General features: G+C 43.2%; 1 protein-coding gene across 4 annotated transcripts in view; it reads right to left on the bottom strand.

The window, feature by feature from the left end:
- The window catches only part of frem1a (Fras1 related extracellular matrix 1a), a 284482-nt gene that overhangs the window by 92728 nt on the left and 164194 nt on the right, over nucleotides 1–27560 (bottom strand). For all 4 annotated transcript variants that reach the window (XM_048595363.1, XM_048595364.1, XM_048595362.1 and 1 more), the window contains exons 18-21: nucleotides 23314–23499; nucleotides 9527–9723; nucleotides 5057–5276; nucleotides 2402–2546 (exon numbers count right to left, since the gene is read on the bottom strand). In XM_048595363.1, the coding sequence (XP_048451320.1) occupies nucleotides 2402–2546; nucleotides 5057–5276; nucleotides 9527–9723; nucleotides 23314–23499 (748 nt within the window). The remainder of the gene's footprint in view (nucleotides 1–2401; nucleotides 2547–5056; nucleotides 5277–9526; nucleotides 9724–23313; nucleotides 23500–27560) is intronic.

Below are 27560 nucleotides of genomic sequence, written 5' to 3' on the forward strand. Positions count from 1 at the left end.
GTTCATCCAGCTCTCCACCTTGTTATTTCAAACTTATCCAGACTGAATTTTATTTGCTACTGATCAGCCCATCTGACTAGACCCTTTATATTATCCTGCAATCAAAGGCTATTCTCCTCATTATTTGCCACCCCACCTATTTTTGTTTCATCTGTCAACTTATTGATAACCCTCCTACATTCAAGTCTCAATTATTTATGTATATTACAAACAGCAAGGGCTCCAACACTGATCCCTGAAGGATGCAGACTTCAAGTCACAAAAACACCCATATCATCCTCTGCTATCTGCCACTCAACCAATCCTGTATCCAATTTGCCAAAGTTCTTTGGAACCCATGGGCTCATCAGTCTCTCATGAGGACCTTGTGAAAAGCTGTGAAGTCCATGTAGACTACATCGAATGCATTGCCCTCATCAACACATATGGCTATCACTTTGAAAAATTCAATCAAGTTTGTTAGACATGAATTCCCCTTAACCAAACCATGCTGACTACCCCTGATTGATCCCTGCGACTTCAAGTGCAGATAAATCTGTTTCTCAGAATTGCTTCCAATAGTTTCCTCACCAATGATATTAGACTGACTGGCCTGTAGTTTCCTTAGTTATCCCATGCTGTCTTCTTGACCTCAAGTCCTCTGGCAACTCCCCTGTGGCCAGGAGGAATTTAAAATTATTGCCAGTGTCCCTGCTATTTCCTCCCTTGCCTTATTACCGCCGTTCCTTCAGCTGGGTCAAAATCCTAGAACTCCATCCCTGATGGGTTTTCCTACACTTCAAGAACTGCAGCTTTTCAAGAAGGTGTTTCACCACTGCCTTGTTCCAATAACTGTGGCCCAGCCAGTGATGCCCACATCTCCTGAATGATAAATAACAAGTTGTCATGAAGAAGTATCTTTTAATTTCAATCCCAAATGACCAACTCTTTATCATGACAGTGTCTCTCAGTGTTGGATGTGTCAAAAACCTTTTGTATGTCTCAATGAGATCACCTTGTAATATTTGAAATCCAAAGAACAGAAATTAAATTTATTCAGCCTGTCATCATAGAATATTCTAACCAACCTAGGGGCCAACTTCCTGAATCTCTGATGTCCCACCTCCAATCAAGTATATTCTTCTTTAAGTACAAAGATCAAACTACACACAGTTCTCCAGATGTGGTGTTATTAAAGCCCTCTACAACTTTATCAAGACTTTGTTTGTGTACTCCAATTCCCTTGCAATAAAGGCCAATGTGCTATTTGCCTTCGTACTTGTTTGTTGTAACCATATGTTAACTCTCTGCCTTCCTCCTCTGAACATCAAAATATTAAAGTTTTGTGCCTTTCAAAAAGTATTCTACTTTTCCTTTCTTACTGTTCTTACATGCTGAATAATTCTCATATGATCACTGCAATAGAAGAGATCTAAAGGAGGTATGTCTGTTGGGACAGGGGACTGGGGTGAGTGGACGGTGAGTTGAATTCACTTTAAGAAATAGAGTGAATTTCAGAGTGGCACAGCGACATTACAAAGATGTATATGGTACCAGGACAGTCTTATATGCAATATAACCATAAAGGATTTGCAATAAAACAAGAACCATTTTTTTGACATTAAAGTTATTTTATCAATTTTACTTATTTCTCAGGCCTCAATGATAGTTATTGGGCTCAAGCAAAGTTTAGTAGTAACTTTTAGAAAGAGATTGAGTAATTGTAATTGACATATATAAAATTATGAGGGCCACAAATAGGGTGGACAGGAAGAAACCTTTCCCCTTTAAGGAGGGATCAATGACTGGGGACATGGATTTCAGGTAAGGGACAGAAGGCTCAGAGTAAATGTGAGGAAAATCTTTTATAGCTAGGGGGTAGTGGGAATGTAGAAGGTGTAGTAGGGGTGGTAGAGGCAGAAAGCCTCGTAACGTTTAAGAAGTGTTTAGATGTGCACTTGTGATGCCAAGGCATACAAGGCAATGGGCCAAGAACTGGAAAATGGGATTACAATAGTTAGGTGGTTGTTTTTGACTGGGTTGGATGCGATCAGCCAAAAGGGCTTTTTCTGTGCTGTAGATCTCTATGACTCTAACAACACCAATTAGCTTGCTATTCATTATCACAGTACTGTTCCCATGCTGAATAGACTGAGACAGCATAGCACATAATACCCACAACAGTAACTATTGAAATCAGTTTGTTCATCTAGTGCAACCGATTAATCCTCAAAGAGCAAGGAGCAAGGAATTGTCTATTCTCCAGGAGGAGATGAACAACTAAAAATAAAAAAAAACTTTAATAGAAAGAATACACTCTGAATTCTGTCCTCTAATTTCATTGAATCATGTTGTCCAACGACTTTGTGGAGAATAACTTAGGGCCCAAATTGTGGTGAGTGCATCTGTGAAGGGAACATACCTGCTCAATAATGGTTTTTCATCATTCACTGGAAGAATTGTGACTTCAATGATTTTGTGGACTGTATGCTTGCCATCTGACAGCTGAATGGTGAAACTATCCATCCTAGTTTCGGAGTCATCATGCATATACATTAACTTCATCCCTGCAAGAGAAGCAGAGAGAAAGCTGATAATCACATTTCTCCAAATAGATCAAAAACAGGTTGCATTATTGGCTTTTCCCAGCCTACCATTGTAGTAAATGCTATGACTTTTCCACTTGCTCCTACTTTCAGAGGTCAGGAAATAGGGGGAAGTTGTGTCAGTCTAGATTCCTACTGTCAAGCATCTTTGTAGGGTTGGTCTATAACAAACTCAGCTATCCACATCTTAGAGGTAGGAAGTCAATTAGAGTACCTATGGACTCGTTAAGTAATTTTATTATGCCGATTGGAACATTTTCCACTGAATGAAAAGTGCCCTACAGTGTGTGGAGACAGTCAAATGATTATAGAAATAACCTCTCAGATACAGGCAAGGGGATGCTGGGGTTATCAGAGTCAAGGTTCCCAGCTCCCCAAATGTGGTCAAGTGAACGGAAGACTAAACATGGCCACATTTGATTGTGTGGCATGGCCTTTCCTCCATCTTGATATTTCTACTAGTTCCTTGAGTTTTCCGTGCAGTCCTTCAGTGTTGGTCATTACCGTTATGGTCTATGACATGATATGGCAGTGCCCAACCCAAGCTCCAGAGCCTCTGATTATGTCTGCAGGATTGGAAACTAACTCATGGATGATGGTTCATTCTCTAGCAAGATTATCGATCTGTCTTGCTGCTGACAAATGCAATATCAGAATACATAGTCCCAAAATCAGATTCAACAAGGCTGCATGAATGTCCAGCCCTATATGTCCATTACAACTTTTTCATAGAGCTGCCCAATCAGTCACAGTCCCCTGCTCATACCTAATTGCAGGTTTACATCTAATTCCATTGTGCAAGTCATTACTGAATCTGTTTCTGCCATTCTGCACACTGTAGATCATAACAACTTACTGTGAAAACAAACTACCCTCCTCATCTCACTTTTGGTTATTTGACCATAATTTGTGTTCTTTGGTTTTCTTCCACATTGCCAATAAAACAGAAGCTCCCTATTTACTCAATTAATGCCCTTAGTATTTCTGAACATATTAGAGTTCCACTGAAATGCTCTGGTTTGATGGGTACAATCACTCCCCTTATATACTCCTCATATTTCAAAAATTCAACCAAAAGCATGATGCCTTGAATTATCCACAATACTGTCATTCAGGCCTAACAGGTGACTTAGAAAAAGGGTTGCATAACTTTGTTATTTTTACACCCTGTACCTTTATTTATGAATCCAAAGTTCCTCTATATATTCTTTAACATTCCTATAATTAATCCCATCTTTAAATGTTGGTGCACTCTGAATGTCTGTTTCTGCACTACTTAAAATTTCACCATTTAATTAATATCACCCCTCCTCATTCTTCCTGCCAAAACTTTCACGCTATTCTGCATTGAATTTCACATACCTCATCTCTTTCAATTTTCTTTCAACATCTTCCTGAAGACTTCTTCAGATGGCCTGCTCATCATTTGTTGCATTTCCAAGTTTCAAGCTGCCTGCAAACTGTGAACTGGTGCTGAACATACCAGGCCATAAAATCAGAAAACAATACTGCATTTGGCCTTGTTCATAGAATTCCTACAGTGTGGAAGCAGGCCCTTTGGCCCGACAGGTCTACACCGACCCTCAATGCAACCCACCCAGACCCATTCCACATAACCTACCTAATGTACACTATGGGCAATTTAGTATGGCCCATCCACCTCGCCTGCACATCTTTGGACTGTGGGAGGAAACCAGAGCACCCAGAGAAAACCCATGCAGAGAAGGGGAGAACGTGCAAACTCCACACAGACAATTGCCCAAGTGTGGAATCAAACCCAGGTCCCTGGCGCTGTGAGGCAGCAGTGCTAACCACTGAGCCACCGTGTCACCCTGTTGAGTCTCTGCTGGCTCTTTGAAGGAGCAGCGGTGTCTTTTCTCCAAAACCCTCATTTCCTCATCTTCAAGAAGCTTTCCAACTCCTAGTCTTTTCAGATGAAGTGGTCTCAATCTGGCTAATTTCTGTGTGGAATGATAAACCCTCCATCTGGAAATTTTTGCAAAGATTCTGAATCTGTGATCACTGGTATAAAAGCAAAATACTATGGATGCTGGAAATCTGATCAGAACTGGTCTGAAGAAGAGTCAGGACCAACTCAAAATGTTAACGCCATTTCTTTCACCACAGATACTGCTAGACCTACTGAGTTTCTCCAGCATTCTCTGTTTGTGGAGGTGATAATTAGTTATTGACTAACTTGCCAGAGGGACTGCCATTTACCTGGTTGCTTGATTAAAACTGCTCACCATCTTGAAAACCTCTACAAAGTCATCTCTTAATCTTTTCTGTTCCAACGTGAACAGTTCTAATTTTGCAACCCACTTTAGCTTCTCATCCCCAACACATGCTGAAAGGCTCTTCTAAAGCCATTGCATCTCCAGCCTCCAGATTATTATGGGGATCTATGATCTCTGGGTTTTTATTTTAACATATCATTCCCTTTCATTATGTTGCACTGCAGCTCCAAATACCTTGCTTCAACTGATCCATCGTGAAGTCATGCACAAGACGGTCTTCATGACTGTGGATTTGATGTTTGTAGCGGATGACATTGTTGCCATATATTCCATTCACGATCTTTCCATGGTTGGGCTGCTGTTTTATCATGAATATCAAGCTGTCTGGGGGTACATCTAGATCTGCCACATTGGTTAATAATGGATCCAATTCACATACTTGGCCTTCAGAAACCTGGATAAAACACAATGATTACTTTCATTTTAAAAGTGTGAATTCAGTTGAATTTCATTGGGGCTTGGGGTGGGGAAGGAGGGGGTTCTTGCCATGAGGTCTGATGAGTTTTCGCACTGTATCTTACCCAAATCTACCTCATTAATTACCAACTCCACTTCCACAGGGCTGCTCGTGTGATTCTCGCTCCATCCTACCACATGCTGGTCACGGAACAACTCATCACTTACTGGATATTCCGTGAAAGACAAGCTTCCCTGCTGGTCATGCCATGTTTTAAAGGCCACCACATACCCTGACAAGCACTTGTATTCCAAAGTTGCCCCACTCATTGAACGCCAGTCAGTCTGAACAAACCAGAGAAAGAGAGAATGCCATCAACAGGGACCCAGAGGTCCTGATGGACTGGAGCAGGGACATCCTCAAAGGACTGGCAAGGGAACACATATTTCCAGACCTTGGCAGTCTGGATCAAGGTCATCACCTGGGTCAGTGCCATCTCCATGTAACAGAGGAATGGTGAGCAGTGCAGGAAGATGGTCAATGACTCTCAGTGCTTTGTCAGACTAAGTGCCACACTCTTCTCTCTGCCATTTTACATTCTATCTCTTTTACTGCAACTACCTATCACTAAGGTTCGTGTTCGGCCATTTTCAATGTTGCATGCAACATCTTCCTTCACTTGCTCACATTCCCCAACCTCCCACACTACTAATCCCGCCTGGCCTCTGCACTACCGACTCACTCACCCAGTACACTGATTTGACCACCTGCAGCATTACTAAAAGCTGTGCTTTCAACTCACTCAATCCTATCTTACCACATTCCATGAGAAGAGAGCCTACAATAGGGCAGAAAGAACCACGACAGGTAGAGACGCCTGACAGTAAGCCATTCACCCCATTTGAAAAGAGAATCCAGTCCCTCACGGGACAAGACCAAGACTGATCCTGCTGCAATGTTGAGACATCCATGCCCCACCAATTGAGTAAGTTTCAGTCTTCATTCTAATGCAAATCTCACAGGAACCCCGGTGTCATTATCATTCTTTCTCACAACTTTTAACCACTGGCCATGATGCCTTCTCTCCCTTGAGGAGGCGTCTTCTGGTTGAGCAACCCATTTTTCTACAGGGCCACAGGCATCACATTGTTACTTCCAAGATGCAAGAGAGCTGCTCAACCAGAAGGCAACTTCTCATCCTCTGGGGACAATACAGACGCCTCAGGAGAAGCATCAGCAAGGCTGTCTTTTGCAGTCTCACCAAGCCAGGTACTGACACCTCAATGGGAAAGCCAGGCTTAGAATGTTTGGTGAGCACCTCACTGCAACACAGCTGGTAAAGAAAGAAAAATACCCAGGCTGTTAGCACTTGGCAGACTGTTGGAGGCCAGGCACTTGCTCATCCAAGGCGGGAAAAGACCTTGTGATGCTGGTAATGAGTGATTTTGTCCACAAGTACAGGGAGGAACAAAAGCAGCAGACAATATGTGGGACATAATAGCTCAAACTGCCCAGAGGCTGCAGCAGAGTAGCTATATTTTGGGGACCCAGTTGCCTCAAGCCTGACAGCATCTCTCTGCCTCTGTGGAAAGGTTGGTGGCTGCCAGGGAAAGTCAGGTCCAGCATCCCAGGGGATACTGGATACAGCATAGACCTGCAGTACATCTCTCCAGTCTTTGGTCCTCTTGACCGAAGGCATGGCAACTGGGGCAAGTGAACCTGGCACACACTGCACAAGGAGGCAAAACAATCTCAGGGCATTCCAAATGTCATCAGGCCACCACATCCACCTGCACCCTCTCTGCCCCCTCTTACTACACAAAGTTCAAGCGAAGGAGGGTTCACTTGTTTTCAGCATATCAGGGCTTCCCAGACACAAACATCCCCCCGGTCACCCAAACAAACCTCCAAGTCAACTGGCTCCATTATCAAGCAGCTTCTTCCATCCCAGTTGCAAAACCTGGGACAACACTCAGAAATAGTGGGAGGGATAGAAAGAAAAACATTTTGAAGGCACATTGATGGCACAGACAATAGTGCACTGTATTGTTTAGGAAGTATCTTCAACTCCAGCAACTCGAGATCTATGTTTTGGGTTGCAGAAATCAACACAGGACCATCCACAAATTAATAATTTCATAGATAACATATTTCTGGATGTGGTCATCCCACATCTGAACGGGGTCCAGAAAGAGGAATGAGTGATGCCTAAATAGTCAAACAAAAACAGGCAGATTGTGACACAGGGCATTTCCTTCTACAAAAAAATTTCCTGCTTCAACTCCTCTGAGGATTGCAGCTACAGCGAAGTCCATGGTACCTTGGATAGCTCAAATTTAAATGGAAGGTAGGAGGAGGGCAAGATCAATAATAGTAGGGTAAATGATAGTGACGGTGACAGACAGGCATTTATTTGGCCAAAGATTTGAACTTAGGATGATGCATTGCCATGCTAGTGCCTGGGCCAAGGACATCATTGAGTAGTCAGGGCACTGAGGCTAAAGAATCAATAGTCTTAAGTAGGGGTCCATATCAGCATGGAGGGCAGAGACATAAACAGGGATGAGACCCTGCTAACAGAATTTAGGGAGTTAGAATCATAGAATCCTTACAGCGTGGAAGCAGGCCATTCAGCCCATTGAGTCCACACCAACCCTCCAAACAGCTTCCCACCCAGACCAACGCCCCTACCCTATCCCTGAAATCCTACATTTCTCATGCCTAATCCACATAGCCGGCACATTCCTGGATGCTATGAGCAATTTAGCATGGCCAATCCACCTAACTTCCATATCTTTGGGTTGTGGGAGGAAACCTGAGCACTTGAAGGAAACCTATGCAGGCACAGGGAGAATGTGCAAACGCCACACAGTCGCTGAAGGCTGTAATCGTAACCAGGCTCCCTGGTGCCTCACTAACCACTGAGCCACTGTGCTGCCCCACACAGACAGAGTTGGAAAGGTAGAAATTAAATCTTAGGATTACTCCCAGTGCCATGAGCTTATAAGTACATACAGAAAAAGGAAGACCAGGTTGAGAAATATGTGGTTAGAGAGATGATGCAGGAGGGAGGGCCAGATGCGTTGTACCTCAACAGGGCTGAGGCTAATATGCTCACAGTTGGTTAGCTTGTTCTGTCAAAGAAAGAGGGAGGAGAGCCTGGAATTCGATTCAGAAGTGACAGAAGTTGAGGACATGACCAGGTGTGTAAATGTGGGTCAGGATGTTGTTGTAGTTTAAATGAATTTCAGCAAAGCCTTTGAGCAGACTCCACATGGGAGACTAATAAAGATGGTAACAGCAAATGGTCTTTCTCATTTCTTTCTGCGTGACAGTGTTCAGTGATAATCTTTGTTGTGAATATTCCTGGGAGAGTTGCAAGTTGATTGGTCACAGTAAATGATGCCATAGCTGCACAGGATTTGGACTCAAGAAGATAATGAGATTAAGGATCAACAGCCACAAGGGTGTACTGTGGAGGGAGCTGAAGGAGGTTAGCACATAAGCAAGAAAGAGAAGGGCCAAGGTCACAGACAGCTCTATCCACATATCAGGATGTGCAGGCCAAGACTCATTTTCCTTGACTGATTGAACAAGCAGTGCTTCTGCAAACTTAAATTTTCACATCAGGTGAAGCCGAATCCAGCATCTCTCTACAGAACAATTACTTTCCACAATGTCCAGGTTTTCAGTAGAAAGTTTTCCTGTGCTAATTAGGATATACTTCAATGCTAGAAGTCAATGAAATAATGTAAATGGCCTGAGAACACAGATTGATTTATGGGATTATAGGATGATGAGTAATCTAACTATTACTGAGAGTCGTTTACTGGATAAGTGTTTACTAGGTACCTCATGTTAAGAAAATGCATTCTTCCTCCTCCTGACCTACATAGTCATATGGCAAAGCAACCTACTGCACGTCGGCAGATTCTTGTTTCAGATTTTCTTTTGCTTTTTGCCTTTTTACCCATCAGTCTTTGAAAATAGGAGTCAAAACTCATTGTTCAGGCTTATCTCCAAGAGGTGGTCACTTGGGTCAAGTATTAGAGAGTTCCAGTTATTGCCATGAGCACATCCTTCAGGAGAAGAGGCTATGGGTGTAGAAGCTTGTGGTTCATTGTCATCACTTGTGAACTCACAAGTCTATCAGCTGAAAAACTGAGTGTATCCCTTCTCACATTCTCCCCTGGAGCTGTGCCATCAGTTGTCTTAATTGGAAGCTAGATATTGCATCCATCACTTACCGTGATATTTCTGGCAAGGAAACTTGGAGCCTCGTCATTTGTCAGTTGGATTATAATATAAAATGGCACTGCCATAGAGCGATGCTGTCTGTCAGTAACATACAACATAAACTGATCTGCTGTTGGTTCAATACGCTGATGATGAGACTGAACGTAGTTGATGTGCAAATCCTTCATGTGTTTCAGGTCAAAGGAATCTAGGAGTAGAAAGTGAGATAAATTGGTGAAACAAGACTTGTATAGCATGTATATGTATTTTTTACTTATTTGTGGGACGTGGGTGTTGCTGGCTGGCTAGCATTTATTGCCCACCCCTAGTTGCCCTTGAGTTAGCGAGCTGTCTTCTTGAACCTTTGAAGTCCACAATGCTGTTCCAGGGTAGGGATTTCCAAGATATTGACCAACCAACCGTGAAGGAATGGCAATATATTTCCAAGTTGGGATGGTGAGCGGTTTGGAGGGGAACTTGCAAGTGGTGGTATTCCTATGTATCTGCTGCCCTTGTTCTTGTAGATGGAAGTGATTGTGCGTTTGGAAGGTTGCTGACTATGCATCTTTGATGAATTTCTGCAGTGAATTGTGCAGATAATACACACTGGTGCTACTAAGCATCAGTGGCAGAGGTAGTGGAAATTTGTGGATATGGTACCAATCAAGTGAGCTGCTTTGACCCAATGGTGTTAAGCATCTTAAGTGTTGTTGGACTGTACCCATCAATGCATATTTGGAGTATTCTATTACACTCCTGACTTGTGCCTTGTCGACAGTGAACAGGTTTTGAGAAGTCAGGAGGTGAGTTACTCATTGCAGTATTCCTAGCCTCTGACCTGCACTCATAGCCACTGTGTTTATACGGCAAGTCCAGTTGATTTTCTGGTCAATGGTAACCCTTAAGGTGTTGATAACAGGAGATTCAGTGACAGTAACACCATGGAATGTCAAGGAGCTCTGATTAGATTGTCTCTTATTGGAAATGGTCATTGCCTACCACTTGTGTGGCATTAGTGTTACTTGCGACTCATTAGCCCAACCCTGGATATCATCCAAATCTTGTGGCATTTGAACATCGACTGCTTCAGTACTCACAAATGTTGCTGAACATTGTATAATCATCAGCAAACATCTTTGATGGAGGGAAGGTTATTGATGAAGCAGCTGAAGATGGTTGGGCTTAGGGCACTACCCTGACAAACTCCTGCAGGGATGTCCTGGAGCTGAGCCAAGCTGTTCCAGTACAGTTACAACACTGGCATCTACCCGACAATGTGGAAAATTGCCCAGGAAAGAGCAGGACAAATCCAACGCTGCCAATTACTGCCCCATCAGTCCACTCTCAATTATCAGTAAAGTGATGGAAGGTATCATCAACAGTGCTATCAAGCAGCACTTGCTCAGAAATAACCTGCTCAGTGATGCCCAATTTGGGTTCCACCAGGGCCATTCTGCTCCAGACCTCATTACAGGCTTGGTCCAAACATGGACAAAAGAGCTGAAGTCCAGAGGTGTGGTGAGAGTGACAGCCCTTGATATCAAGGCTGCATTCGACCGAGTGTGACATCAAGGAGCCCTAGCAAAACTGGAATCAACTGGTATCAGGGGGCAAACTCTCTGATGGTTGGAGTCACACCTGACACGTAGGAAGATGGTTGTGGTTGTTGGAGGTCAATCATCTCAGCTCCAGGACATCTCTGCAGGAGTTCTTCAGGGTAGTGTCCTAGGCCCAAACGTCTTCAGCTGTTTCATCAATAACCTTCCCTCTATCATAAGGTCAGAAGTGGGGTTGTTCGCTGATGATACTGAAGCAGTCCATGATCAAATGCAATAAGATCTGAACAATATCCAGGCTTGGGCTGAAAAGTGGCAAGTGACATTCGTGCCACACAAATGCCAGGCTATGACCATCACCAATAAGAGACAATCTAACCACCGCCCCTTGACATTCAATGGTGTTACCATCACTAAATCCCCCACTGTCAATATCCTGGGTGTTATCATTGACCAGAAACTCACTGGACTCACCACATAAACACAGTGGCTACAAGAGCAGGTCGGAAGCTAGGAATACTGCGGCAAGTAACTCACCTCCTGACTCTTCAAAGCCTGTCCATCATCTACAAGGCACAAGTCAGGAGTGTGATGGAATAGTCCCTACTTGCCTGGATAACTGCAGCCCCAATAATACTCAAGAAGCTTGACACCATCAAGGACAAAGCAGCCCGCTTGACTGGCACTACATCCACAACCATCCACTCCCTCCACCATCAAAGCTCAGTAGCAGCAGTGTGTATTATCTACAAAAATGCATTGCAGAAATCCAAAGACCCTCAGACATCAATTTCCAAACCCACAACCATTTCTATCGAGAAGGACAAGGGCATCAAACACATGGGAACGCCACCACCTCCAAGTTCCCCTGCAAGCCAGTCACCATCCTCACTTGGAAATATATCACTGTTCCTTCACTGTTGCTGGGTCAAAGTCCTGGAATTCCCTCCCTAATAGCATTGTGGGTCAACCCATAGCACATGGACTGCAGCGGTTCAAGAAGGCAGCTCACCACCACCTTCTCAAGGGCAACTAGGAATGGGCAAGAAATGCTGACCAGCCAGCGATGCCCATATCCCACAAATGAATAGAGGAATAAAAAATACAGATGACTGACCTCCAACAACATAACCATCTTCCTATGTGCCATGTATGACACCAACCAGTGCAGAGTGGGTGTCAGTGCATACGTAGGAAAAAACAGAGATCTCATTTACAGATTTGGAAGGTGCTGTCCAGAGAGCCTTGGTGAATTTTTGCAGTGCATCTTGTAATTGGTACACATTGTACATTCCCAGCTATGGACTAATTCTCACTTTGTTCCGTCATAATAAGCTCAAGTCCCATTTCTCACACCAGATACTTGCACGGTCTGAGTGGGATTACCAGTTTGACAAGTCATTAGAAGTCTTATTAGACACTGGGATGGACTATGGAAACTCACGTATGTGGGGTCCGTGCTATCAGCAAAGAGAGCCGCGAGAACAATAGATCTAAAAACGGGAGCAGGGTTTATAGTGCACAATTAACCTGTTTCTCTAGTTATAATGCATGAAGCATGAAAACTGTGTACTACCAGCTAATTTTAGTGACAGTAGTGTCCAGCCAATCAGCATGAAGCATTCCCAATTGCTCCAAGTTTGTGCAAGGCTGGAGGCTAGCACCGCCTGAAATAGCCTGCATCTTTTGAAACTGCATGAACTGCAGATGCTGGAGTCAGAGTCAAACATTGTGGAGCTGGAGGAATGCAGCAGGTCAGTCAGCATCAGAGGAGCAGGAAAGTCAACGTTTCAGGTTTACGCCCTTCATCTCTGTCTTAAATACACTCAATATGCTCCCTGCGGCAATGAGTTTCACAGATTAACCATCCTCCAGCTGAAGAAATCCTTCCTCATCTCAATTCTAAAGGATCGTCCCTTCATTCTGAGGCTGTGCTCTCAAGTCACGTGACTGGTAAGGCAGATGAACTTCAAAGTGTTGATCAACACATTGGAATATGATATTGTTACAATCACTGAGAAATGGTTGAATGAAGGGCAAAACTGATGGCTCAATGTTGAAGGATGTAGAAGTTTCAGGCCTGATGGAGGTGGGGGAAATGCAAAAGAGGTAGGGGGCAATGCATTATTGATAAAAGAGACCATCACTGCAGCAATGAGGGAGGATGTCTTAGAAGGCTTTTCATGAGGCTATCTGGGTAGAGCTTAAAAATAAAAAAAACGATCACTTTGCTGGGATTATACGACAAGCCTCCAAATATTTAAAGGGAGTTAGAAAAGCAGATACGTAGGCAAATCTCAGAGCGGTATGAGAGGAATAGGGTTATAGTAGTATGGCTATTAGATTTGCAAAATTAACTGGGATCACCTTAGTGTGAAAGGATTAAATGGGATGGAATTTTTCAAGTGCATCCAGGAGAACTTTGTGTACATAAATAGTCCTACTACAGATGGGGAATGCTCGAGCTGATCCTAGGAAATGAAGTCACTAAGGTTTTGGAGTAGATTTGTAGCTTGGCTTGTGGGTGTTGAGGTTGGTTGGTTCGCCAAGCTGGTTTCTTGTATCGCAGACGTTACATTACCATGCTGGATAACATCCTCAGTGCAGCCTCCGATGAAGCTTCAGCATGGTAATGAAACATCTGCTATACAAGAAATGAAGTCAGTCAAGTGGTTGAAATGTCAATAGGTGAACATTTTGGAGATTGTCATCATAACTCTGTAGGTTTTAAAGTCATTATGGAAAGGGATAATGATAGTGCAGAAGTGTCAAAATTGGGAGAAAGACAATTTCAATATCATTAGACAGGACCTAGTAAACTTAGAGTGGGAGCAGCAACTTGCAGGTAAGTCTGTGTTGGGAAAGTAGGAGTCTTTTAAAAGGAGTATTGTGAGTTCAGGGACACTGTAAGAGTGAGGGGCAAGGACAGCAAGTACAGGGAACTCTAGATGTCAAGAGGTAGAGAGTTTGATAAAGAAAAAGAAGAAAGCATATGCTAGGTTCAGAGTATTAAAAACAGGGCAGGCCCTTCAGAAGGAGATAGAGTCTAGAGGGGGTGCTTAGAAAGAAGTCAGGAGGGCAAAGATGAACCATGAAATATCTTTGACAGATAGGATTAAGGAAAACCTCAAGGCATTTTATAAGTATATTAAGAGGATTATCAGGGAAATAGTGGGCCCTTTTAGAGGTCAAAGGGGCAATCTGCATTGAGCCAGAGGACATGGGTGAGATCTTGAAAGGATATTTCTCACATGTATTCACAAAAAGTAAAACACTGCAGCTAGAGATTTCAGTTAGGATGATAAGGTTCCTGAGCATGTTAAGATCAATAAGGTGGAAGTGTTAGATGCTTTAGCAGGCATGAAGGTTCATAAATCTCTAGGGATTGATGAGATTTATCCTAGGCAAATGAAGAGATTGCTGGGGCCCTGGCAGACCTATACTGGCCACAGGTGAGTTTCAGTTGATTGGAGGAGAGCTAATGTGGTTTCTTTGTTTAAAAAGGCTAGGTCAGATAATTACAGACTGGTTAGTCTGACAAAAGTGGTGGGGAAATTGTTGGAAAAAATTCTGAGGGTAAGGATGAATCAACAGTTGAAAAGGCAGATGTTGATCAAGGATAAATGAGGAGGTCAGTGGACAGTAAGGAGGTAGTAACTAAAGCCTGTAAGGAACTAGATAACGAAGTCAGTGTGACTAAGGGGAAGAGTAGGCAGAGACCAGATGATGAACGCAAAGGGACAGGTGGTCTGAGGTGCATTTGTTTTAATGTGAGAAGTGTGGTAGGTAAGGCAGATGAACTTAGGGCTTGGATTAGTACCTGGGAGTATGATGTTATTGCTATTACTGAGACTTGGTTGAGGGAAGGGCAAGATTGGCAACTAAATATCACAGGATATAGATGCTTCAGGCAGGATAGAGAGGGAGGTAAAAGGGGTGGAGGTGTTGCATTACTGGTCAAAGAGGATATCACAGCTGTGCTGAAGGAGGGCACTATGGAGGACTCGAGCAGTGAGGCAATATGGGCAAAGCTCAGAAATAGGAAGGGTGTGGTAGCAATGTTGGGGCTGTACTACAGGCCTCCCAACAGCGAGCATGAGATAGAGGCACAAATATGTAGACAGTTTATGGAAAGATGTAGGAGCAACAGGGTGATGGTGATGGGAGATTTTAATTTTCCCAACATTGACTGGGATTCACTCAGTGTTAGGGGTTTAGATGGAGCAGAATTTGTAAGGAGCATCCAGGAGGGTTTTATAGAGCAGTATGCAAATAGTCCAACTCGGGAAGGGGCCATACTGGACCTGGTGTTGGGGAATGAGCCCGGCCAGGTGGTTCAAGTTTCAGTAGGAGATTACTTTGGGAATAGTGATCACAATTCCGTAAGTTTTAGAATACTGATGGACAAAGACAAGAGTGGTCCTAAAGGAAGAGTGCTGAATTGGGGAAAGGCCAACTATAGCAAAATTCGGCAGGAGCTGGGGAATGTGGATTGGGAACAGCTGTTTGAGGGTAAATCCACATTTGATATGTGGGAGGCTTTTAAAGAGAGGTTGATTAGAGTGCAGGACAGACATGTCCCTGTGAAAATGAGGGATAGAAAGGGCAAGATTAGGGAACCATGGATGACAGGTGAAATTGTGAGACGAGCAAAGAGGAAAAAGGAAGCATACATAAGGTCTAGGTGACTGAAAACAGACGAAGCTTTAGAAGAATATCGGGAAAGTAGGACCAATCTGAAACGAGGAATTAAGAGGGCTAAAAGGGATCATGAAATATCTTTAGCAAACAGGGTTAAGGAAAATCCCAAAGCCTTTTATTCATACATAAGGAGCAAGAGGGTAACTAGAGAAAGGGTTGGCCCAATCAAGGACAAAGGAGAGAAGTTATGTGAGGAGTCAGAGAAAATGAGTGAGATTCTTAATGAGTACTTTGCATCAGTATTCACTGAGGAGAGGGACATGACGGATGTTGAGCTTAGGGATAGATGTTTGATTACTCCAGGTCAAGTCAGCATAAGGAGGGGGGAAGTGTTGGGTATTCCAAAAGGCATTAGGGTGGACAAGTCCCCAGGTCTGGATGGGATCTATTCCAGGTTACTGAGGGAAGCAAGAGAGGAAATAGCTGGGGCCTTAACAGATATCTTTGCAGCATCCTTGAGCACGGGTGAGGTCCCGGAGGACTGGAGAATTGCTAATGTTGTCCCCTTGTTTAAGAAGGGTAGCAAGGATAATCCAGGTAATTATAGACCGGTGAGCCTGACGTCAGTGGTGGGGAAGCTGCTGGAGAAGATACTGAGGGATAGGATCTATTTACATTTGGAAAAAAATGGGCTTATTAGTGATAGGCAGCATGGTTTTGTGCAGGGAAGGTCATGTCTTACCAACTTGATAGAATTCTTTGAGGAAGTGACAAAGTTGATAGATGAGGGAAGGGCTGTAGATGTCATATACATGGACTTCAGTAAGGCGTTTGTTAAGGTTCCCCATGGTAGGCTGATGGAGAAAGTGAAGTGGCATGGGGTCCAGGGTGTACTAGCTAGATGGATAGAGAACTGGCTGGGCAACAGGAGACAGAGAGTTGTAGTGGAAGGGAGTTTCTCAAAATGGAGAACTGTGACCAGTGGTGTTCCACAGGGATCCGTGTTGGGACCACTGTTGTTTGTGATATACATAAATGATCTGGAGGAAGGTATAGATGGTCTGATTGGTAAGTTTTCAGATGACACTAAGATTGGTGGAGTAGCAGATAGTGAAGGGGACTGTCAGAGAATGCAGCAGAATATAGATAGATTGGACAGTTGGGCAGAGAAATGGCAGATGGAGTTCAATCCAAGCAAATGCAAGGTGATGCATTTTGGAAGATCCAACTCAAGAGCAAACTATAAGATAAATGGAAAAGCCCTGAGGAAAATTGATGCACAGAGACATCTGGGTGTTCAGGTCCATTGTACCCTGAAGGTGGCAACGCAAGTCGATAGAGTGGTGAAGAAGGCATACGGCATGCTTTCATTCATCGGACGGGTTATTGAGTACAAGAGTTGGCAGGTCATGTTGCAGTTGTGTAGGACTTTGGTTCGACCACGTTTGGAATACTGCGTACAGTTCTGGTCGCCACATTACCAAAAGGATGTGGATGCTTTGGAGAGGGTGCAGAGGAGGTTCACCAGGATGTTGCCTGGTATGGAGGGCGCTGGCTATGAAGAGAGATTGAGTAAATTAGGATTATTTACATTAGAAAGACGGAGGTTGGGGGGGACCTGATTTAGGTCTGCAAAATTATGAGAGGTATTGACAGGGTGGATAGCAAGAAGCTTTTTCCTAGAGTGGGGGACTCAATTACTAGGGGTCATGATTTCAAGGTGAGAGGGGAAAAGTTTAAGGGAGATATGCATGGAACGTTCTTTACGCAGAGGGTGGTGGGTGCCTGGAACGCATTGCCAGTGGTGGAGGTAGAGGCGGGCACGATAGCATCATTTAAGATGTATCTGGACAGACACATGAATGGGCAGGGAGCAGAGGGATACAGATCCTTGGAAAATAGGCGACAGGTTTAGATAGAGGATCCGGATTGGCGCAGGATTGGAGGGCCGAAGGGCCTGTTCCTGTGCTGTAATTTTCTTTGTTCTTTGTTCTTTGATAACCAGCATTGATTTTTTGTTGGGAGATTCTGTCTGCCTAATTTAATTGATTTGTTTTTAAAACGTTGATTAAATATATTGATGAGGTTAGTGCAGTTGGCAAGGTTTACATGGACTTCAGTAAGGCCTTTGACATGGTTCCAAAAGGTAAGACCCCATGCAATCCAATACATGTTGGCAAAATAGATCCAAAATCGGCTTGTAAATAGGAGGCAAACGGTTGAGGGTTGTTTTTGTGATTAGAAGCGTGTGATCAGCAGTGTACCACTGTTGTTGGAATCCTTGCTGTTTGTTATGTGCATTGACAACCTGTAGAATGTATAATTAACAAGATTGCAGATGACACAAAAATTGGTGTTGGTGACAACGAGTAGGATGGTCTCAGGCTACAGCGTGATATTGATCACTTGGCAAACAGGGCAGAGCAATGGCAGATGGAATTAATTCCAATAAGTATGAGGTGATGCATCTTGGACGTTCTCATAAGGGAAGGATATTCACAATTGATGGTAAATTCCTCAACAGTACATGTCCATAAATCCCTGAAGATGTGGGCACAGGTAGATCGGATGGCGAAGAAGCCATATCGGATGATTGCCTTCATTAGCCAGGGTGTAGAATGAGGAACCAGGAAGTCTTAATGCAACTTTATAAAACACTGGTTAGGCTACAGATGGAATACTGTGTGCAGTTCTGGTTGCTATGCTATCAGAAGGATTTGATCGCACTGGAGAGGGTACAGATGAGATTCACCAGAATGTTGTCTGGGATGAAAAGTCACAGTTTTGAAGAGTGACTGAATGAGTTGGGTTGTTATCCCTGGAGCAGAGAAGACTGAGGAGAGGTCTGATTGATCTATACTAAATTATGAGAGGCACAGTGTGGATCATAAGAGTCTTTTCCCTGTAGCAGATATGTCTAAGACTAGAAGACATAAGTTTAAGGTGAGAAGTAAGTGGTTTAGAGGAGATACGCAAACTCTTTCTTTCACTCAGAGAGTGGTAGAAATATGGAACATGCTTCCTGAGAGGATAGTGGAGGTGGTACTCTTGCAACTTTTAAAAAGCATCTAGATGAGCACTAAAATGTCAGGGCATCGTAGGCTGGGGACCAAGTGTAGGTAAATGGGATAAATGTAGTTTCGTGTTTGTTGGTCAGCATAGATATGGTGGGCCAAAGGGCCTGCTCGCACGCTGTATGACTCTATGGAACTATAAGAGACTCCAGATAGTAAGGACAATTAGATCTGCAGTTTATACCAGCATAGATACTGGATCTGGATACAGTGCCACACAAAGTTCAATGATATCACAAGATTAATCAAGTTCAATTAATGCATCCTTAGATGCCATTTCTTTCCAAATGAAACACAGACTGCTTCATTGACCAACTTTCATTCACTCATTATAACTCAGTATTCATCAATATTCTTGATTAAAAAAAAAATCACATTTATAACTTAAAGTTTCAGCCATGGTTCACTTAGGGCTTTATCACTCACACTTCTAGGCCACAGATTTGAGATTTAAGTCCTATTCCAGTTGAACACAAAAATCAAGGCAGGCATTCCACTGCCTTACTAATGGAGGACTACAATGCTAACTAACAGTGTCATCCTTTGGGGAGCTTTCCCATGTTCTGGTCAGTAGTTAACCTCAACCAATGTAACAAAGAGAGATTATTCGGTCATTATTCTATTGCTTTTTGAGTGTCTACTGTGCACAAACTGAGTGCATTTCCTGCATTACAACAATGACTACACTTTGTCATTGGCTATAAAGCACTTTAACCATGTTTGTTGTGTAAAATAGTGTGGCAAAACAAGTTTTTTTTTATTTCACCTGACCCTTATCTACCACTGCTGTAAAACACACCGCAATTCATGGCTTGCACATGGCAACTACAAACTATGATAAGCACATTATCCCAGTGACTGTATTATCCTGAGACACCTCCCACTCTCTTGCAGGACAAGAACATACACAAACAGAGGCGGGAGTATTTAACTAATAGTGGACAATAGGGATGCATTTCCTTAACACAGTGGAGGCGACAATGCTGACCATCATTGGAGTAGTCATGACTGAAGTCATTGACTGTGGTGGAAATGAAACTAATGAACGTTCAACAGCATTTTTATACATCACCCACTCACATTCTAAATGCTTTGTTTCACAATTTCTTCTGATTTACAAACTGCAAATCGTGTAGGATTCCTCATCCTGCCCTCTACTCTCATGACAAGCTTATAGCTTTATCTTTCTCCCTTCAGGTACAGCTAAACTGCCACCAGGCCAGACAGTGATGCATTAGGGTAAGCTGAAGAGGAATTAGAGATTGATAATGAAACACCATCACTCAGTCTCAGGTTTGAAAAACCAGCATAGGTATTGGCACTGCAGGTTCTTTAAGAGCATATGGAGAGGTGGGACTTGCAGAGAAACTAAGTCACCAAACATGGCTTCCAGTTAAGGCAGGGAGAAAGGATCATTAAGGTGCCAGCTCATGAGGGAGTGTTGACCAGGGCAGAAAACTCTGACTAGATCTTTGATGGGGTGACATCCAGGAAAAAAAGCTGATGAGCATGTAGAATGAAAAGCTGAGTACATTGGCTAGTCTGCAATTACTATCAAGAAAGAGGGAAACCAACAACAACTTGGCACAGAACTTTGTGCTAACATAGGAACTCATCGCCACTAATGCAGAGGTGGCAGCCAACTCAATGAGAAAACCCATAAGAGAATCAATGATAATGCAGCAACTGACAGTGAATATCTCAGCCTTCACTCCAATAGGAAAGCATCATGGCTATTTTTAAAACTTAAGACATTCTTACTACAGTAAAGATATTGTTAGGCCCTAAGGATGAGGTGCAAGCCAGGAATGTGATGGAACACTCACCACTTGTGTGAATCTGAGAACTCCAACAAAACTCAAGAAACTTCACATCATACAGAACAAAGCAACCTATCTGCATCTTGTCAAAGGTCCCACTATGCACTGGAGGTGAGAGGAATAAATGTTTAAGGTGGTGAATGGATTGCCGATGAAGTTGGCAGTTTTGGCCTGGACGGTGTTGAGTTTCTAGGACACTGTTAGGGCTGCACTCATTCTGGAAAATGCACTCATATTTGATTTGTGACTTGCTGATGGAATACAAGTTTTGAAGAGTGAGAATGTGAGTTACTTGGTGTAGGATTCCTAGCCTTCAATCTGTCCTTGTAACCATAGCATTTATATAGTTGCTCTTGTTCACTTTCTGGACAACAGTAACCCACAAGATGCTGACAAAATGTTTAGTGTCAAGTTTGGAAGCTATAAAAGCGTGCCTTCTGAAAAATACAGGAAAAGCTGGGTCCAGGTTCTTGGTGAATGAAACCATTTGCAAACTAGTGTTAATAGATTGCAATATAATGCTTTCTAAAGGAGTCAGCTCCTTCATTAGAATATTTCCCTCACCATTTTTTTCCTCGAGTCATAGGGTCATAGATATATGCATCACAGAAACAGACCCTTCAGTCCGACTCATCCGTGCCGACCAGATGTCCTAAATTAATTCAGACACATTTGCCAGCATTTGGCCCATATCCCTCTAAACCCTTCCTATTCAAATACTCATCCAGATGCCTTTTAAAATGTTGTAATCGTACCAGCCTCCACCATTTTCTTTGGAAGTTCTTTCCATACATGCACCATGCTCTGTGTGAAAAGGTTTCCCCTTAGGTCCCCTGTTAAATCTTTTCTCTCTCACCTTAAACCAATGCCCTCTAGTTTTGAAGTCCCCCACCTGGAGAAAAGACCTTGTCTACTTACCTTATCCATGTCCCCCTTTATGATTTTATAAACCTCTATAAGGTCACCCCCCTTCATGCCTCCGATGCTGCAGGGAAAATAGTCCCAGCCTAATCAGCCTCTCCCTATAGCTCAGACCCTCCAAACCTGGCAACATCCTTGTAAATCTTTTCTGAACCCTTTCAAGTTTTACAACATCCTTCCGATAGGATGGAGACTGGAATTGCATGCAATACTCCAAAAGTGGCCATACCAATGACCTCTCAACTTCTATATTCAATGCACTGACCTTAAGGCAAGCATACCAAACACCTTCTTCACTATCATAGAATCCCTACAGTGTGGAAGCAAGCCATTTGGCCCATCAAGTCCATACCGCTCCTCCAAAGAGCATCCCACCCAGACCCCCTACCCTATCCCTGTAACTCTGTATTTTTCCCATGGCTAATCCACATGTCCTACACATCCCTGGACACTATGAGCAATTTAGCATGGCCAACCCACCTAAGCTGCACATCTTTGGAGTGTGGGAGGAAACCACAGCACCAAGAGGAAACCCATACAGACACGGGGAGAATATGTAAACTCCACACAGATAATCGCCTGAGGCTAGAATCGACACGAGTCACTGGTGCTGTGAGGCACCAGTGCTAACCAGTGAGCCGCTGTGCCGCCCTACCTACCTGCAACTCCACGTTCAAGGAACAATGAATCTGCACTCCAAGGTCTCGTTGTTCAGCAACACTCCCCAGGACCTCACCATTAAGTTTATAAGTCCTGCCCTGATTTGCCTTTCCAAAATGCAGCACCTCACATTTATCTAAATTAAACTCCATCTGCCACTCCTTGGCCTATTAGCCCATCCGATCAAGATCCGTTGTACTCTGTGGTAACCTTCTTCACTGTCCACTACACCACCAATTTTGGTGTCATCTGCAAACTTACTAACCAAAGCTCCTAAGTTCCCATCCAATCAAATCCAAATTATTTATATAAATGACAAAAAGCAGTGGAACCAGCACTCATCCTTGTGGCACACCATTGGTTACAGGCCTGCAGTCTGAAAAGAGACCCTCCACCAACACCTTCTGTCTTCTACTTTCAAGTCAGTTCTGTATCCAAATAGTTAGTTCTCCCTGTATTCTGTGTGGCCTAACCTTGCTAACCGGTCTACCATGAGGAACTGTGTCGCACTTAATGAAGTCCATAATGTGTCACACTTAATGAAGTCCATAGATCACGTCCACTGCTCTGCTCTCATCAATCCTCTTTGTTACTTCTTCAGAAAAACTCAATCAAGTTAGTGAGACACGATTTCCCACGCACAAAGCCATGTTGACAATCCCTAAAGTAAGTCCTTGCCTTTCCAAATACATGTAAATCCTGTCCCTCAGGATTCCCTCCAACAACTTACACATCACCAATGTCAGGCTCACTGATCTATAGTTCCCTGGCTTTTCCTTACCACCTTTCTTAAACAGTGGCACAACGTAAGCCAGACTCCAGTCTTGTATCATTAACAGAGTATTGTCTTCATCACAATGTGTCTGGAAAGAGGAATAAGAATAACACTACACTTTAATTTCAAACTGATGTTACACACATGTTGTACTATTATAAGTTTTAACCAAAGTAGCAGAAAAAAGACACTTGTCCCAACACTGTTCCCAGTCAAATGGAGCCCCCATTAGTTCCAAATTAAACAGATTAATCTATTGTAGTCACTGGAGGTGAATTATATGTTTATAGGAAGTGGAAATAATACTCCACTTGGATTGGAGTTATAAGAATAATTTTGCTTTGATATTACCTACGCTGATGCCCACATTACTCTTCTCATAACCTGGTGAAGGTAATGTGTTCTCTATGTAACCAAACTGGGGTGGAGACCACAAGACAAAAATCAGTTCATCGCTAGCAGTATCTGGATCACTAGCACACAAGTGGCTGACAGTGATAGCAGCTGACGATCCTTCTTCAACAATAAAGGTTTCACCTGGAATGAGACAATCAGATGGAAACAAATTTCATTTGACGTGAATGCAAAGCAATCACTATTGTTCACTCTAGGAGAACATTCTAGGAGAAAGAATCACCCTCTTGACAGATTAGGTGTCTTTGTATAACAACAAAAGTAACGAAGCTGCAAAGAGCTAAAAATAGTCAACACTAAAAACACTTATCTTAACACAATGATATTTTATTAAATTAAATTTCAAATAATATTAAAATTTTTAAATAACATTTTGTCACTGACTACTTGAATTTATTCTTTTGAGAGTGAACTGTTCAATTGTTTTCATACTTCACAAGTGGCACACGTCTTTTTAATCCAAACCTCTTGAAATAAACGCCAAAAATCTATTAATAATTTGAAACGTTTCCTATGCCTGTTCACTCATATTCTGAGAGTTTTGAATTTGGGTCTGTATATTTCTTGGTGATTCCACAGTAAAATACTTGGATTTATTGAGGTAGATAAAGCAGTTAAGGTGGTATTTGGGATACTTCTCTTTATTAGCTGAGACATAGAGCTTAAAAGTAAGGAGGTGCTGCTGGAACTGTTGAAAAAAATCATTGGATAGGCCTCAGCAAGAATACTATGTGCAGTCCTGAAATCCACATTGCAAGAGGGATGTGATTGCACAGGAAAGGATGCAGAAGAGATTTACCAAGATATTGTCTGGACTGGAGAATTTCAGTTATGAACAGAGATGCGATAGATTGGGATTATTTTCCTTGGAGTAGAGGAGACTGAGGAGTGGGGACATGATTGAGGTGTATAAAGGTTATAAGCTGCATAGACAGGATAAATGGGTAGAAACTTTTCCCTTTTGAGGAAGGATCAGGAAGCATAGATTTAAGGTAAGGAACGGGAGGTTTGGATGGTATGCCGAAACATTTTTCACCCGGGGTGGTGGAAATCTGAAACTCTGCCTGTTAGGGTGGTCGAGGTACAGGTACAAAATCTCATAACATTTTAAAAAATATTTAAATGTATATTTGCAATGCAAGGCATACAAGGATATAGGCCAAGTGCTGGAAAATAAGATAAGAATAGTTAGGCGGCTGTTTTTGACAAGCTCAGACATGATTGGCCAAAGGCCTTCTTCCTGTGCTGTAAAACCTCGATGATTCTATTTTATTTGGTTTTAAACAGATAGTATCATAGTTCTCCATATTGAACTCTACCCGCCCAGTCATTTGTACTAACATTTTTCTGCAACTTTCTACTGTATTCCACTACACTTAAAAAACAAGAGAACTGCAGGTGTTGGAAAACAGAAACAAAAGAACATAAGAACATAAGAAATAGGAGCAGGAGTAGGCTGTCTCCTCAAGCCTGCTCCACCATTTAATAAGATTATGACTGACCTTTTTTGTGGACTCAACTCTGCTTGCCCACATGCTCACCATAACGTTTAATTCCTTTACAGTTCAAAAATCTATCTTTTCCTTAAAAACATTCAATGAGGTAGCCTCAACTGCTTCACTGAGTAGGGAATTCCACAGATTCAAAACCTTTTGGAAGAAGAAGATCCTCTTCAGCTTATTCCTAAATCTACTCCCCCTCATTTTGATGCTTAAGTCCCCTGGTTCTAGTTTCACCGCCAGTGGAAACAACCTCCCTGCTTCTATCTTATGTACTCCCTTAATATCTTTATCTGTTTCTATTAGACTCCCCCTCTTATAACAAAACATAAATTGCTCAACAGGTCTGGCAGCATCCACGGAGAGAAATTAGTGTTAATGTTTCGGGTCCAGTGACTCTTCCTTAGAATTGATGGTAGCTAGGAAAATGTTTGTTTTTATGCAGAAGATAGGGTGGGGGGAAGGGGTAAGGAGTAAACAATAAGCGGACTTAGAGTCCAAAGAGAGAGAAGGACAGTTGCTCAGACAAAGGAGTGGATAAACAGCCATGCTAAGAGGATTGAATAGCTATTAATGGGGACTGTTAGTAGCTAATAATCGGTTGTGTGTAATAGCAGACGCGGTGATAACAAAGCCTTTACATTTACTCTGTTCTTCAATGTTGTAATATTACCATCTCAGATATGAAGTTCTCTGTTCCTTCAGCCCCATTTAAAGGCTATAAGTACTCCTGTATTAACATGCTGTTTTGTGCAGACAGTGTGGATCTGTCCGGTGAAAGACATTTTGCTGTACAGCGCATACCTAGATGTCAATCTGACACCTATAGCAAACACACTGCACATATATTCAACTAAATTGTCATGTCAGAAAGTGGAAGGGTCTAGACCTCCGTCCTATCTAGTGGAGGCTGCTGGTCATGAGGTCTGATCACATTAGTTAGTGGCCTCTAAATTATTTTCTTTGGTGTGTGGACCTCTAAGGTCAGTGTGTGGCTGTGATTTCTAAACCTGGAAGTTATACCGATTAGCATGCGTGGAATCTGTGAGAGGCTGCATAGCCACTTAGAGGAAACATTGGATATGACATCATTGCTACCACAGAGACATTGCTGAGGGAGGGGCAGGTATAGCAGCTCAATATTCAAGGGTGTAGAACCTTCAGGTGAGACATGGGGACCTTGCTGTGCATGTCCATAAATCCTTGAAGGCAACACAGCAGGTGAATAAAGGTTATTAAGAAGGCATATGGGATACTTGTCTTCATTAGTTGAGGCAATAACTTTAAAATAAAGGGAGGTTGTAACGGAGCTGTGTAAGACAGCGGTCAGGCCACACCTAGAGAAATGTGAGCGTTCTGGTCACCACACTATAGGAAGGATGTGATTGCACTCAAAAGAGGATGCAGAGGAGATTCACTAGGATGCTGCCTGGGCAGCAGCAATTCAGCTATGAAGAGAGAATAGAAGGGTCTATTCTCCCCTTTAGTGGAGGGATCAAAAACCAAGAGTACATATTTAGCCTAGAAGGCAGATGGTTGAGAGGGGATTGGAGGACTTTTTTTTTCTACCAGAGGATGGTGGGTATCTGCCTTAAAGGGTGGTAAAGGCAGGAACCATCACAACATTTAGGAAATATTTAAATGATCATTCGAAGCACTATAGCATGCTACATTAGGGGTCAAGTGCTGGAAAATTGGACGAGAGTAGATGACCAGTGCAGACACAATAGGCTGAAGGATTTATTCCCATCTTATAAAATCCTATGACTCTATGATGGGTCTCCACATGGGGGAGATGGGTGGAAATGGGCTGATTGGGTAGTGCAAGCTACCAGGCGACAGGGTGGCTCTGGGGGTGGGGTTACCTGGCAACCAGGCAGAACCCAGTCCTCACAAAGTTGACCACGATATATGTTTCCTCCCATCACTTGCTGTTAACTAGGCACTAAGTGCAACTGAAAAATGGCTGAGACAATGGCCAGGTTGGCTGGAATCAGTGATAACAAGGAGTAGAGCGAGATGAACACAGCAGGCCACCAGCATCAGAGGAGCAGGAAGGCTGACGTTTCGGGCCTAGACCCTTCATCAGAAATGAGGGAGGGGAAGGGGGTTCTGAAATAAATAGGGAGAGAGGGGGAGGCGGATAGAAGATGGATAGAGGAGAAGATAGGTGGAGAGGAAACAAACAGGTCAAAGAGGCGGGGATGGAGCCAGTAAAGGTGAGTGTAGGTGGGGAGTTAGGAAGGGGATAGGTCAGTCCAGGGAGGGCGGACAGGTCAAGGGGGCGGGATGAGGTTAGTAGGTAGGAGATGGGGGTGTGGCTTGAGGTGGGAGGAGGGGATAGGTGGGAGGAAGAACAGGTTAGGGAGGCGGGGAAGATCTGGGCTGGTTTTGGGATGCGGTAGGGGGAGGGGAGATTTGGAAGCTTGTGAAATCCACATTGATACCAAGCGGAATATGAGCTGCTGTTCCTGCAACCTTTGGGTGGCATCATTGTGGCACTGCAGGAGGCCCAGGACGGACATGTCGTCTGAGGAATGGGAAGGGGAGTTGAAATGGTTCACGACTGGGAGGTGCAGTTGTTTATTGCGAACCGAGCGTAGGTGTTCTGCAAAGCGGTCCCCGAGCCTCCGCTTGGTTTCCCCGATGTAGAGAAGGCCACAACAGGTACAGCGGATGCAGTAT

This window comes from Rhincodon typus, chromosome 3, assembly GCF_021869965.1.
Source record: "Rhincodon typus isolate 14 chromosome 3, sRhiTyp1.1, whole genome shotgun sequence".
Classification (NCBI taxonomy): Eukaryota; Metazoa; Chordata; class Chondrichthyes; order Orectolobiformes; family Rhincodontidae; genus Rhincodon; species Rhincodon typus.